The sequence below is a fragment of the Pelodiscus sinensis genome, chromosome 2 (assembly GCF_052426305.1).
Source record: "Pelodiscus sinensis isolate ZL-2025 chromosome 2, ASM5242630v1, whole genome shotgun sequence".
Taxonomy (NCBI): Eukaryota; Metazoa; Chordata; order Testudines; family Trionychidae; genus Pelodiscus; species Pelodiscus sinensis.
This window is the reverse complement of record NC_143053.1, coordinates 90,324,034-90,338,869: the sequence shown is the minus strand read 5'-3', so window position 1 is coordinate 90,338,869 and position 14,836 is coordinate 90,324,034. Positions and strand designations below refer to the sequence as shown.

Here is a 14,836-nt window from a genome sequence, read left to right as displayed (position 1 = left end):
ATGAGCTGCTGAGTTTGGAGCAAAAATAGAAATTTGTAATAAAACACCCAAGTTATTTTCTAAATTAGGCTGCAATCTAAGGGCCTAATCCAAAGTCAATTGGGCTAATGAGTGTCTGTCAATGGGCTTTGGATAAGGCCTTACATTTCAGACATGCAGTCGATATGGAACTGTTTCCTCAGTGCATTTGCATGTATCTTGCATCTAAATGTAAAAATCCAGCACTTAAGAGGACATTCTGGAGATCTGTATCACTCCATGGAAGAAAAATTAGTATATTTTGTGGCTCTTGGATTGTACTTTCTTCATCTCTGACCAAATCCACTATTCTTCACATTAAATAGCTACTACAGAATACAGTGTTGGAGAGAACACAACAGGATGCAAATGGCTTATAAGACGGTTGCTGTAGTTTATGAAAATGGCAGCTTGCTCAGAGAAAACCGAACCAGATGCTGGCTTAGTTGCATGTAAACATGTTGTACATTCTCCATGTTCCTGGGAGCCATCTTTTGCTGGCAGCCATCTCCAGCATGCCTTGACAACCTTCCCTGCTTTATGTAATGCCCCTCATGAAAGATGTTCTCTAGGACCCAAATTTCTCCAATAAGTGCCCCAAATCCACCCCAACCTAATAAACTTCCTGCTGCCTCTAGCATGCTTATTGGCCAAACCTTTTCTCCCCACAAAATGTTATGTGGGTACCTTTGTTTATCTGGAAGCCGTATATACTGTACTCATTTCAGGGTCCAGAAAAACCCATTTTCAACACTGCCTTCAGTATGAAGCACAACATCCTTAAAACCAGCATGCGGTACACCTTTGCTTAGATATACAGTGATAAAAACAGTGGAACAAATTGAGACAGGTGCCACAAAATACTATGTTCAGTTTTGGGAAATGTTTCAGTTACATTTGACCTCTTGTGTAGTATGTATTTTGTGAGTGCAACAATCACGATTGGGATACAAAAATTGGTGGTATTTGTATGTATATACATACATACCGTTGTTCATGATTGTGTTCGCTGACATGTATGTACCGGGAAATATACCGATTATACTTTTTACTTAATACCTAAAGAATCTCTATGATCAGCATTATGTCAATGAAGGAACTGGCAGAAAACTTGTCCATTCTTGCACTGGATAATCACAGTAAGCCTTTTTGTACCCTAAGAAAATATAACTAAAACCTCACGTATTGGCTGTGTGTCTGTTAATGCTCACTGATTTGGCAGTGAGGCAAATGAGCATATCCTGCCCACACCTACTTATTGATAAATCCTTCCCATAAAAGGAGGGAAAGGATGAAATTTCTGCTAGTTCTATAAGATACCTGGCTTGATCTGGCCCCAGCTTTTCTATTCTTCTCTCAATACACATGCACATGGTAACTCTTATTAATGCCAGTTAGAATTAAAGGTGTATATGGAGAGGGAAATAGACCAAATAATATAAAACTAGAAAACAGCTTTCTAATTTCCAATAAAAATATTATCATTATTACAAGTATAAGGTAGAAAGACACTTTATAGTCCCTTCAGCACAAATAGGCAAGAAGATGCTAAGAATTTTAATGCATGATTTTCCTGATCAATAATGATGTTGCATCTTGGTTTCCTCATTCAAAAATGCATTTTCCTAATACTTGCTCGGCAACCCACAGGCGAGTCTCAGGCTATAGCAACAAATAATCTCCTTGAAGGTCTTCCGCATTTCCTGGCTACGAAAGGCGTAGATCAAGGGATCGATCACTGAGTTGCACATGATGAGAATGAGGTACATGTTGAAGTGAGACATAAAGCAAACACAGTAGAGGTTCTGAGGGCAAGAAATCATCAGAATGAGGTGGAGGAAAAATGGAGCCCAACAAACAATGAAGATACCTAGCAGCATGGTCAGTGTGATGGCTCCCTTCATGCTGGTCCTTTGATGGACAGAATTGTATCCAGGTAAGGCAGCTATTCTCTTGACATGAGTACGAGCCAAGAGGAACATGTGTATGTACAGAGAGACCATGAGGAATAACATGGTGAAAAACATTGTGATGAGACAAATGATAACGTACGTTGATTCATAATAAAGAATGAAGATAATGCCACAGCCAGTGCAAAATGTCCATATGCATGCAATGATAAGCCCTGATCTTTTCACTGTCATGATGTTGTGATATCGTAGGGCGTAGAAAATAGTGACATACCTGTCTACTGCTATAGCCAGCAAACTGCACATGGAAGCCACCACAGATATGCAGATCAATGAATCAAAAACATTGTCTATATGTTGTACAAAAGCATCTTCCATAATTAGATGCCTATTGTTTATTAAATATATTGTTATGGTCTCCCAAGCATTAGAAACACTGACCAGCATGTCAGCTACTGCTAAACTGCACACAAAGAAATACATAGGCGAGTGCAAGTTCTTGTTCTTAACTATTGCACAGATGACCAAGATATTTTCAAGGAGGCTTATAATGCCCAGTATCAGAAACACCTCCACTGCTATGACCACTTGCTCACATGGTGATGACTTGCTCTTGACAGTAGGTACAGTAAAGTTGCTGCCAAAAGTACTCAAGTTAAGTTCTGGAATTTGTAGCTGGTGGGATGAGTTCATCTCTGGAAGCAAATATGCTCTCTTCTTTCCAAAGGACTTGTAAAACCCGGTGGTAAATGCATTTTCGAGAAAGATAAGAAGCCCTGCCCAAAAAAAATGACAGCATGACAAAAACAAGTAGGAGTTAGAAAAGCAAATATCAAATGGAATCAAATATTTCTATTTAGCTCAGTATATATATCCAGATCTCAACAACTCCACATTCTATATTTACTCTAAGTTACCCTGACATAAATTCACAGGATTTTTCCAGCTATCCTTGCTCATAGGGGAATTAAAATCACAAACTAATAGAGAGATATATTCCCTTTTTTATTCTTCTTTCTCCTCAGACTTTGGTTCATTCACCAATGTTGATTGATGTGTTCAGGGAAAGACACAGTTTTTCTGGAAATTCTGGTGAACACATTTTCAGCTAAATACCTACAGGACAACAAATAGTATCTGATAGGTGTCTCAATGCTGGCAGCCTTGAAACCCGTAAGAATACACCATTCATAGCTGAGATCAGACAGTCTCTTTTCATCTGATCATGCTTATATAAAATTGGAATTCCTGCAAGAATTAAGGATTGAGACTTTTAAGCACAAGATTTAAATGTTTTTCCTGACCTTTGTACTGCTTATGTTTGCATAACCTGTGATATAAACAGCTTATCTCCTCCAGACTAACATACTCAGTTTAACAATACTGTTTTAAACCATTAAACAAGACAAATCTACATAGCTCAGGTTTCACACTGTTGTATTCTCTTGTAGTTAAGATTTAAATATTTTAACTTGCCCACTAAAATCACAAGGGAATGGTATGGAATCACCATGGGTATGCTATTCAAATTATGGGTATTTTAATCAAGGCATCTTTTCCACTAATGAAAACATTTTGAGGAATATCATAAGCAATAAAACTCTTAATAAGCACAACCTACCTAGCTTGCTGTCAGTCACCCAGTGAAAATAAAATGCAAAGGCTTTTCAGATAAACTACTCTCCATTTTTAAAAGTGTCATTTTCTATACAATTGAGAGGCAGTTGTACTTATTTACCAGAAGTGTTCCTTCAGATCCTATTTCTCTTCATAGCTTGTATTCTTTCCCTCTAGCTGCCACAAGTTTCAGCTCTCCTGCCTGTCCATCATCAGGGGCTAAATGAAAAAGAATGTTCAAATCCATAGAGCCAAGGCTGCCCAGGTATAAAGTACTTACCGGTGCAACTGCCCTTATATAGTCTCAGAGAGTTAATGACTTCAGTGCTCCATCTGTGGCTCCTCCTCTACCCCCTTCTTTGCCTCCAACTTCTCTTCCCACACATTTCATTACTGAAGGCTTGAGATTTTACCACCACCTAGTGGCGCGTGCTTGTAGAGCAGTTCACCTTTGATGTTTTTTTCTTGGCATTTGTTTGTGATCCAGAATTCACTCCCAAATTGTTACATAGATATAGATATACTTACATATAGCTATCTAGATATATCCGAAGTGGTAAATAACTTGCATATTTGCTTGGCTTGTTTTCTTACAGAACTACTTCAAGCACTTGTACTGTTTTTCTTTCCCTCCTATTTTTAGTACTGATTGAGAACAAGTTCACACTGATATCATTGATCCAAAATTTGTTAGAGCACAGTAACGGGACATTTATTTATTTTACTAGCACCTAGCATTTGCCTTATACGCACTGTCCATGGCACTTGATCTTCAACAGGCAAGGAGTCACACTGTCATTAAACAGAACTGCAAAAAGAGATAAAAGAAGAACATGCTAAGCCTACCTTTCCCCTCTAAGTTGGGGAATCAAATGAGCACTAGGTAGTAGAGACTAGCCTGCCAGAGCAGGACAGACTGACCCGGGCTGGGCAGGCGGTCTGTCCTGTGATGGGAACGCAAACTGATATCTCAGGTTTGTGACTAAGGGTAGGTTAACACTCCAAAGAAAAATCCATGGCACCAACTCTCAGAGCCAAGGTCATTTGTCTTGGGCTCACGGGACGCAGGGTGCAGGACTAAAAATAGCAGTTCCTGCAAGTCAACCTGTTTCATTTAAAACTTTCTATGGCTCCCCCAGTTGCCCAGAGCCCACAAGGAATTTGGGAGAGGAAGCTGCTGAGGAGCTGGAAGCTCTGGGAGCCTTTACACCCAAGCAGCTGACCTTCCAGGCTACAATGAAGCTGGGATCTTGAAAGACCCAGGAACCTGGGCTGCAAAAGAGCCACAAACCAGGGCTAACAGGCCTCCAGGCTCTCTCCATTCTAATCAGGCTGCTGAGAAGCCAAGCACGTGAGCTGGAAAGAAAGGAGGCAGGTTTTTAAATCTGCCTGGCAAGGCAGAGATAGACTGGAAACCTGCCTGGCTTCTGTCTGAATTTTGTCAGAATTGATATGGGCACCTAGAACATTTGTTGCCAAGAAGCCAGCGTTTGTGAAGACAAAACAAAAAAGTTCCACTGGAAAACGTCTAGTTCAGGCTAGAAAAGATTTCCTGTCATGGCCAATGAAACGCAGCTTAGGCTGGTAAAAGAATGATTCTATCAGTAGAGTTCACCAGTTCCCAGAACGAAATAAACTATATCAGCAAACACTATTTTTAATACCATGTCTATACTAGGGCTTTTACTAATGTATAAAAATGTCACTTAAAAAATTCACACTCCTATGTAACATTAAAATACTGACCATATATCTACCTGTAACATGCAAGACAGCCTTAGGGTATGTCTACACTGCCACCCTAGTTCGAACTAGGGAGGCTAATGTAGGCATTCAAACTTGCAAATGAAGCCCGGGATTTAAATATGCCGGGCTTTATTTGCATGTTCCCAGGTGCCGCCATTTTTAAATGCCCCATAATTCGAACTACCTGCCAACGGCTACTGCAAAGAGGAGTTATAGTAGTTCGAATTAGGAGCTTTAATTCAAACTATCTAGTCAGTGCTGCGTGTAGCCGCGGGCAGGTAGTTCAAACTATGGGGCATTTAAAAATGGCGGCGCCTGAGAACATGCAAATAAAGCCCGGCATATTTAAATCCCGGGCTTCATTTGCAAGTTCGAATGCCTACAGTAGCCACCCTAGTTCGAACTAGGGTGGCTAGTGTAGACATATCCTTACAGAGGGGATTCAGCAAGTGCTGCTCTCATTGGCAAATCTACACAGCACTCCCTTTAGATTCCTTCTCAATACAAAAATGCATGTGAGGCATTTATTATACAGTAATAGTTAATAGGCCTAATGAAATTAATCAGAACAGTGAAACAAGAAGCATTTACATCCCCGTAATCTCCCAGCTATTCTCTAATACAATGAAAAATTCCAAGTACTCCAAATAAAACAATTCCTACATTGTATCCATCTGAGTGAAATGGCAAAATTATCTGGACAGGCACCCTACCACCTCTGCCACTCTCATATACACTTTGGATCTTGTATAAATAGCCATCAAGAAATAGTAATAATCATAAACACCTTAGTCTGGGGTAGAATGCTTGCTGGAAACTGGAACTGAACCAAGACTCCAGATTTAAACACCCCCAATCTGATCTTTCGTCTAGGTTTGAATTTAGCAAATGCCTATTTTTCTACAGGGTAGCAGATCTGACGACTCTTGAACTGATGTTTGAAATCTAGAGCTGTTCTGGAGGAAATAAGAATTCACCAGCTTCTCTCTGGAAAAGCCCTCAAAATTAGATCCCCCATACATGTGTTGCACCTCATAATCTTCCCTCTGGAAGCATGGAAGGAAAGAATCAGGCAGAGCCAAGCCTCCCTTTTCTCTTTCCTCATGCACTAGCTTCAGAGTGGAGTAGTTGTATGTGGAGAGGCCTGCTGCACAAAAAGCTCTGTCCCAAATTTTGGACACACAACTCAGCACATCTGGGGAGCACGGTGCCTTTCTGAGGCATATTTGGTCTCCCTGAGGCAGTGTGATTTCTGTACCACACTCTACATCTGGTTATTTCTATGTGGAACAATGTATATTGTTCAGCCCAACTTTTGCTCTGGATTAGATGGCAAGAGAGCATGAGAAAATTGTCCAAGAAGAGAGTGTAGCCCCTAGAACCTGCTCCACTCACTCTATGATAAAAATCCTGCTTTCTCAATGGTATTATTCAAATTATTCCTAGGCTATTGTGACACAATTGCTTAGCCAATAAATATTCAGCTCTCCAAATAAATTGTATTTTTCTTTGTTACTGTTATTTGACCAAAACATGTTGTGATGGAAAAAAATAAAACCCAACTGTTCGATTTTTCAGTCAGCATTCATAGGATTTTACTGCAGGTCTTTAAAAAATGACATTTTGAATGAAACTACAACAAAGACCTTCAGTGATGGCACAATTTTTGTTTACATCAGATATATTTTAAACCTTAGAAAACAGACGTTTATCAGCCTGCCAGACAAGTAAGCAGTTAGGAAGATATTTATAGCTTTCCATCTGGTACCTCCAAATACTGAAAAACAAATATAAGTTATGAAGCTTTACATCCTTAGAGCTTCTGTGTTTGCCAGACTGACTGACAGCCTCTGTCCACAGAACAAAAAGAAGTCAATGACAACTATATATTTTCCCTCAAGAATCAACTAACTTTATTATAATAACAAACAGGGTGTTATTGTAATCCACACACCTGCTGGGTGTACTCTCCCAGCTAGTGACACTGAGAATCTATTTCTTCAAGACAGACCCAACAAGGAAAATAACAGAACACCACTAGTCATCACCTACAATCCCCAGCTTAAACCCCTCCAATCTACAACCTGTCCTGGAAAATGACCCCTCTCACTCACAGGCTTTGGGAGACAGGCCAGTCCCCACCTACAGACAACCCTCTAACCTGAAGTTAATTCTTTCCAGCAGCCTCACATCACACCTCAGACATCCTCACCCATGGGCAGTGGGTGAAGGTAGGGCTGAGAGGAGGCAAATCCCCAGCCCTGCTCCCAGCTCTGCCCCTTCCGACGAGGCCCTGACCTCCACCGGAGCCACAACACCTCCTCGCACCCACCCCACACTATGGAGAGGCAAGGCAGCATGCCGCCCTCCCAGTACAGAGGGGAGGGAGGGAAGGCACGCAGCCCTAGCCTCCCCGGGCCAGAGCAAGGGGAGGGCGGGCGCTGAGGGCAGCAACGTTCCACCCTAGTAAGCCTACAGTAGGCGTTCTAGGGAACGGAATGTGAGTGGAGCCAGCCTGGTGGTTTGGGAAGGCAATGCCTTCCCCCACCTAGCATATCAGCCTCCCATGTCCTCACTCAGGTACCTACCCCTGCAACAAACCCCACTGCCAACTCTGTCCACACATCTATACAAGCAACACCATCACAGGACCTACCATATAAGTCACAACATCAGAAGCTTATGCAACTGCACATCCACCAACGTGATCTATGCCATCAAGTGCCAGCAGTGCCCCCTGCCATGTATATTGGCCAAACCGGACAGTCTGTTTGACAAAGGATAAATGGACACAAGTCAGACCTTATAAATGGTAACATGCATTAACCTGTAGGGGAACATTTTAATCTGCTGGGCCACTCATTAATGGATTTAAAAGTAGTCGTTCTTCTACAAAGGATTCTGCCAGTCAGTATTATATTGCATCACTGTGTGTGTTTTCAGTTCCATGTATCATAAATAACAATATAGTGAAATGAGAGTTATTTTAGATCTAGGTCACAAGAAATTCATTATTAATGTTGAATTAAATCAATGGGTCTGTTTATGATGCACATTAGATACTTTCTTTAGTGCTACTAGGGGACTGTGCCACCTTCTCATTATGCTCACCAAACCCCCTTTCTCTAGGGGGTAGCAGCGCTGGCTCTTCCATCAGCTGCCAAGCCAGACTTAGCTCTGCCTCCGCTCCTCCCCCCCCCCCCCCAGGCCACCAGAATATTCATGAGGTTCCTCTCAGAATGAATTTTGCCTGTTCCCCCTCTCATTCCCCACTCTGACCAATGGGAGTTTTGATAATTACAAGAATGGAAGCAGGATCAGGCCCATAGAACCACCTGAGTTTTCTCTAGAACCGACACACCAACACATTTCAAGGCAGACTGCTGGCAAAAGCCTCACAGAAGAGGGAGGATTCTTATTTACTTTTCAGAAGCTCATATCGTGATAATTCTTTTGGCTTTTGTCCCCTTTAATGATCTTGCAACATGGAAACATTTCACTTGTGTGTACATTTAAGTAACTAGGGGGCTGTGCCCCTTCCTCGCTATGCTTGCCAATCCACCTCTCTCGGTGGTAGGCAGCCCCAGCTCTCCCTCCCCCAGCCGCCAGGGAAGGCCAGACCAAGGCTGTGGTGGGGCAGCCCCAGTTCTCCTCCGACCATGGCCGCTAGGGAGGGCCACGCCGAGGCTGAGACTGCAGCAGACCTGGCTCAGTAATGCTCCACCCTAGTAAGTGGCTGCTGGGAGGGCTGGGCTGAGGCCACACAAGCCCTGGCTCTCTCCCTGGCTGACAGGGAGAGCCAGACCAAGGCTGCTGCAACCCCAACCAATGTTCCCTCTAAGCTGAGGGGCAGTGAAGCTGCACAGGTGATTAATCAGCCCTGCCCAGTCAGAGGCTCAGAGCTCCCATTCATGGAGCTGACTGCCTGGCAGGGCTGATTAATCACCTGTGAAGTTGTGCCGCCTTGCAGCTTAGAGGGAACACTGGCCCCAGCTGCCCCCCTTCTCCCACCCACTGGGGTGGGGTGAGCCAGGCCAGGCCAGGACCAGGACCACAGCATGGCAGCCCCAGCTCTCCATGTGGCCCCTGGGGAGGGCCAGGCTGGGAGTGGTGGGACTTGGCGCCTGTGAATGCAGATGATGTGATGATGTCATTCTGTTGTCCTGCAGGAATTTTTTTTTATATATTTCGAGAGAGAGAGAAAAGTTATTCTCTACTTTGAGATTCAGTGTTATTATATTAAGTTACCTGGGAAGAGGAAATGTGAGGTAATGATAGCCAACTCACCACTGCTCACAATGGCCATGTCTAGACTGGCAAGTTTTTCCGCAAAAGCATATGCTTTTGCAGAAAAACTTGCCAGCTGTCTACACTGGCCACTTGAATTTCTGCAAGAACACTGACGATCTCATGTGAGATATCAGTGCTTCTTGCGGAAATACTATGCTGCTCCCATTCGGGCAAAAGTCCTTTTGCGCAAAAGGGCCAGTGTAGACAGCTCAGATTTGTTTTGCGCAAAAAAGCCCCGATTGCGAAAATGGCGATCGGGGCTTTTTTGCGCAAAAGTGCGTCTAGATTGGCCACGGATGCTTTTGCGGAAAAGCGTCTGTGCCAATCTAGACGCTCTTTTCCGCAAATGCTTTTAACGGAAAACTTTTCCGTTAAAAGCATTTGCAGAAAATCATGCCAGTCTAGAAGTAGCCAACTAGTCATCTTTACCTGCATTGTCCAGAAAAACAAAATCCAGAAAGAGGTATTTCATATCTCTGTGGCTAATTATACCTTTCTAATGTTCTTCCAAAAAAAGTTTTTTGTGGGAAATGGGCATATTTCTGAGAGTAAATACTCATCCTGTATGACTAAAAGCTATTTAATAAAAAATTAAAATTGTTTCAAGTCAAACTGCAAATGAAATTTTACAGAAAAAGTCAGGAAAAAATTGTTTCAAGTCAAACCAAATATTTAATTTTACCCAAAATGTTTTTATTTCAATGTTTAATTCATAAATTTGAGGGGAATTTCAAAACAAAAAGTCATTGCAAACTTAAAAATAAAACTTTTGTTTAAACCTAGTAAATTTTTTTCCAACAAATTCCCCAAAACTGACAAGAATTAGCCAAACATGTTGATGTCACTGAATCTGCATTTTTCACTGAAAAACAAGATAGTTTCAACCCCCAAAATATTTTACCAATTCTAATTACAAGCCTATGTATTATAGCACTAACCACACTGGGTATGTCTACACTACCCCGCTAGTTCGAACTAGCGGGGTAATGTAGGCATACCGCACTTGCAAATGAAGCCCGGGATTTGAATTTCCCTGGCTTCATTTGCATAATGAACGAACGTGGAACGAGGTGTACCGGTAGTTCGGAATAGGAATCCTAGTTCGAACTACCTAGTTCGAGCCCCGTGTAGCCGCGCTGCACGGGGTTCGAATGAGCGGGGATTTAAAAATGGCAGCTCCCCGCTTATGCAAATGAAGCCCGGGAAATTCAAATCCCGGGCTTCATTTGCAAGTGCGGTATGCCTACATTACCCCGCTAGTTCGAACTAGCGGGGTAGTGTAGACATACCCACTGTGGGTAGCAGCACCAGGTTGATTGCACAATATGTTTTTAACTTGTCAAGGGCAGGATTCAAGTATGTCTTCCTTAACCATTATGGACAGAGATTTCTTCCTGTGAATCATGTCTGATAGGTTGTCCGGCCTTGTCTAAACAACTGAAACAACCTAACCTAACAAATATACCTAAGGATGTGGCCCAAATAGTTTATTTATATAACATCAGCTGGCCCAACAAAATTACATTGCTTTGACAGAGTTAAATAACACAGACTGTTACAGTTTAACATACTTTGGGACTGTCCAGCAGCATTTATAACTCTGTCAGCAACGGGCTGAGTTTAAACCATGCTCAAGCACAGTGATTAAACACAGTTAATTCAGCTGTGGAGATGGTGCTAGTTAACAGTTTCAAAATAAGGCTCTAATGCAGTTCTCAAAAAAAGCTTTTTGTTATAACTAGCATGGTTTATGTTTCTAGGGCAATCTCATAGTTTTGATCCCATGGCCTAAAGCAGGGGTGGGAAACTTTTTTGGGTCGGGGGCTGCTGACCCACAGAAAAATCAGTTGGAAAAATCACAAGCGAGAAGCAAAAAAGACACACAAAAAACCCCTCAGTGATGTGGCTCCCAACTGAGAAAGGAGAAAGACACTCTCCACATTCACCAGACCATAACGGGGGCTCAGCCTAGTAGATTTTGTGTGCTTCAGCCCCATGGTGGGTCAGCAAGGGGCTGGAGTACCAGCATAGGTTCCCTAATGCTGGGGGGAGCCCTGTGCCTTGGGGGGCCAGATCCAGGCAAGCCAGGGGCTGAATCCAGCCCCTTGGCCTAAGGTTCCCCACCCCTGGCCTAAAGAGAAGAATATAGGGTCTCATCTTGAAATTTCCTTAATACAGGTACTTCTGATGTTTACCATGTTTTACCTTTCTTGTACTTTCTGCATAATTTCTAATCCTTTGTCTATAGCAACTAGAAATCAGATTCCTCAGGGAAATTCCTTTAATTATTTAAAAACTTTCCAATAACTGTGTAGATCCTGTGCTGATTTTTGTTGCTGATTATTTTCTTTTCATCCGCTAATTGTTTGTGTATTACTTTGTCTTCTTTTTAATTCTCCTAATCTTCCCATTTATAAATTCCTTTGTGAATTCTGTTTACCATTGATTACGTTCCTTATATTGCAGCTTAACTGCATGTACAATAGCTTTCGCTGTTCTTTTTAATACTCTGAGTAGACCAATTTATTACATGAAATCAGTCACCAGACTGGATGCTTTGGCTGTCACCCAGTAGTGTAATGCCAGGTCTCATACACAGCCTTTGGGGTAGTCTTTGGAATCTTGCTCCACACAGTTGGACTGGGAAGGGGCACTCCACGCATCACAAGGATGTAGGTAATCTTCTGGAGAAAGAGGTGGATGCTTTACTCCCTAAGGGTATGTCTAGATTGCATCCCTCTGTCAGCAGAGGGATGCAGATTAGTCAGGTCGACATTGCAAATGAAGCAGGGATTTAAATATCTCGTGCCTAATTTGCATAAAAATGGCCACCGCGTTTTGCCGACTCAGCACTTTGTCTGCAAAAAGTAGCAGTCTAGAGGGGGATCTGTCGAGAAAGAAAGCCCTTTTTGACAGATCCCTTATGCCTCCTGCAAGGAAGTTTACAGGATCTGTCGAAAAAAGCTTTCTTTCTCGACAGATTCCCCCTCTAGACTGCCGCTTTTTGCAGACAAAGTGCTGAGTCTGCAAAATGTGACGGCCATTTTATGCAAATTAGGCAGGGGGTATTTAAATCCCTTCCTCATTTGCAATGTCGACCTGCCTAATCTGCATCCCTCTTCCGACAGAGGAATGCAGTCTAGCCACACCCTAAGGCTGCATCTAGACTGGCATGATTTTGTGGAAATACTTTTAACAGAAAAGTTTTTCTGTTAAAAGTATTTCCTCAAAAGAGCGTCTAAATTGGTAAGGAAGCTTTTGCGCAAAAAGTGCTTTTGTGCAAAAGCATCCATGCCAATCCAGACGTGCTTTTGCGCAAGAAAGCTCCGATGGCCATTTTAGCCATCGGGCTTCCTTGCGCAAAAAATTAAGGTGCCTGTCTACACTGACCCTCTTGCACAAGTATTCTTGCACAAGAGGGCTTATCCCTGAGCGGGAGCGGGAAAGTATTTGCGCAAGAAGCACTGATTTTGTACATTACAAAGTCAGTGCTCTTGCACAAATTGAAGCGAATAGTGTAGACAGCTGGCAAGTTTTTGCGCAAAAGCAGATGCTTTTGCGCAAAATCTTGCCAGTCTAGACGCACCTTAAGTGTAAAGGCAATCCTGCCCCCAGCGGAACCATCAGGAGTTTGCCACGCCCTTCTGTAGAGACAAGTGCACAGATGACTATAATTAAGGAACTGTAATGACTGTAATGACTATAATGAAGGAAACAGGCCAGCAGCCATGGAAGAGCTAGCTGGGCTTATTGTAGCCATTCAGCTCTCTTCTACCAGGACTGGGAGCCATTCCAACCACCACCGGTAGCCCAAGTCTCTTGCAATAGGGGAGCATCCAGGTGGGGGCAACAGCAGTGAAAGAAGATACTGGACTGTTGCTTCAACATCTCCATCAAACAAGGTGGTGATACTAGAGGTAGCAGGAAGCCACTCCAAAAATCTGTTTCTCCTGTGACTTCTCCCACCAGAGCAGAGGGAGCAGGAAAGGCCATAGTTAACCCATCTTCTTACATTAATTTTTCATAGGATGATTAACAAAGTCTGCTAAAAACTTCTTCGTGGACAGAATGTGCATCTCTGTCCTTCCAGCACCTCACAATGACACTTTTTGAAAAGTGTTTAATTCTTTATTATGAAAACAAGTGTCAGTGGAGGTATTTCTTGTTTAAAAATTGGAACTGAATAGGAAAGATTGCTTTAGAAGGTTAAAGAGAGGCGAGGGCACACTATACACAAGCACCCACTCCTCTAGACAGTTTACAGTTGTTATGTGGGATTCAGGATGTGAAACATGAACTAGATCAAAGACATGCTCTAGAGCATACAGGATGTGTAGAGGAATATTCAGTTATGGCTCATGGGAATGTACTGTTTGTTGTATATGCATTCTAATCTGTATCAGTCATTCAGTGCATTTGTAAACTTTGAAATTATTATTATAAAGGATAACAGTGAGCATGCTTTAAAAAAATAACTTAGTTGAAAGCAAACATACCTTACAACATAGCATTTTGGACATATATCTGTCTAAGCCTAATGCAGGCAGGAGAGAATGTGGATGGGAAATACAGTTTTTCACTCCTTAGTATATCTGCAAGATGTAAAAGGAAAATTGCATATTGCTTTATTCATGACAGTGTGACTAATTGGTGAATCCTGTAGCATGACTCCCAGAAAAGATTAATATTAAAAGAGCTTGTTACACACATGGATTTGGGTGTTAGTTGATACTAATCCTAATTGATTTAGTGTACAACTTAATGAAACCAATGCAAATCAAGACAATTTATCTGGTGTTAATACCCTTAACTCCAATATCTCCATTTGGCTATAGGAATTCTTTCCTATTGTTAAATGAAAATGTATTTGTTCTTCTTATTCCATCTTCTGTGGTGTTTGGCTATAGGTCACATAAAAGTTCTATGTAGTCATAGAATCATAGAATACTAGGACTGAAAGGGACCTCGAGAGGTCATCGAGTCCAGTCCCCTGCCCTCATGGCAGGACCAAATACTGTCTAGACCATCCCTGATAGACATTTATCTAACCTACTCTTAAATATCTCTGGAGATGGAGATTCCACAACCTCCCTGGGCAATTTATTCCAGTGTTTGACTACCCTGACAGTTAGGAACGTTTTCGTAATGTCCAACCTAAACCTCCCTTGTTGCAGTTTAAGCCCATTGCTTCTTGTTCTATCCTCAGAGGCCAAGATTAACAAGTTTTCTCCCTCCTCCTTATGACACCCTTTTAG

General features: G+C 42.2%; 1 protein-coding gene across 2 annotated transcripts; it reads right to left on the bottom strand.

Moving 5' to 3' along the window:
- Positions 1-1,457: 1,457 nt before the first annotated feature.
- Positions 1,458-3,830, bottom strand: MC5R (melanocortin 5 receptor). Of its 2 annotated transcripts, none has more exons than XM_006131751.5 (2): positions 3,550-3,830; positions 1,458-2,704 (listed from the first exon to the last, which is right to left on the bottom strand). In XM_006131751.5, exon 2 carries the CDS (start codon positions 2,619-2,621, stop codon positions 1,644-1,646), a length of 978 nt encoding a protein of 325 aa, XP_006131813.2. In that variant the 5' UTR covers positions 2,622-2,704; positions 3,550-3,830; the 3' UTR covers positions 1,458-1,643. The 2 variants fall into 2 exon arrangements, with proteins under 2 accessions (XP_006131813.2, XP_006131812.2); XM_006131750.5 differs by having other exon boundaries at positions 3,667-3,829.
- Positions 3,831-14,836: the final 11,006 nt, after the last annotated feature.

Coding starts and splice junctions, on each gene's coding strand:
- MC5R (XM_006131751.5), bottom strand. CDS start 2,621: ATGAACTCATCCCACCAGCTACAAATTCCAGAACTTAACTTGAGTACT.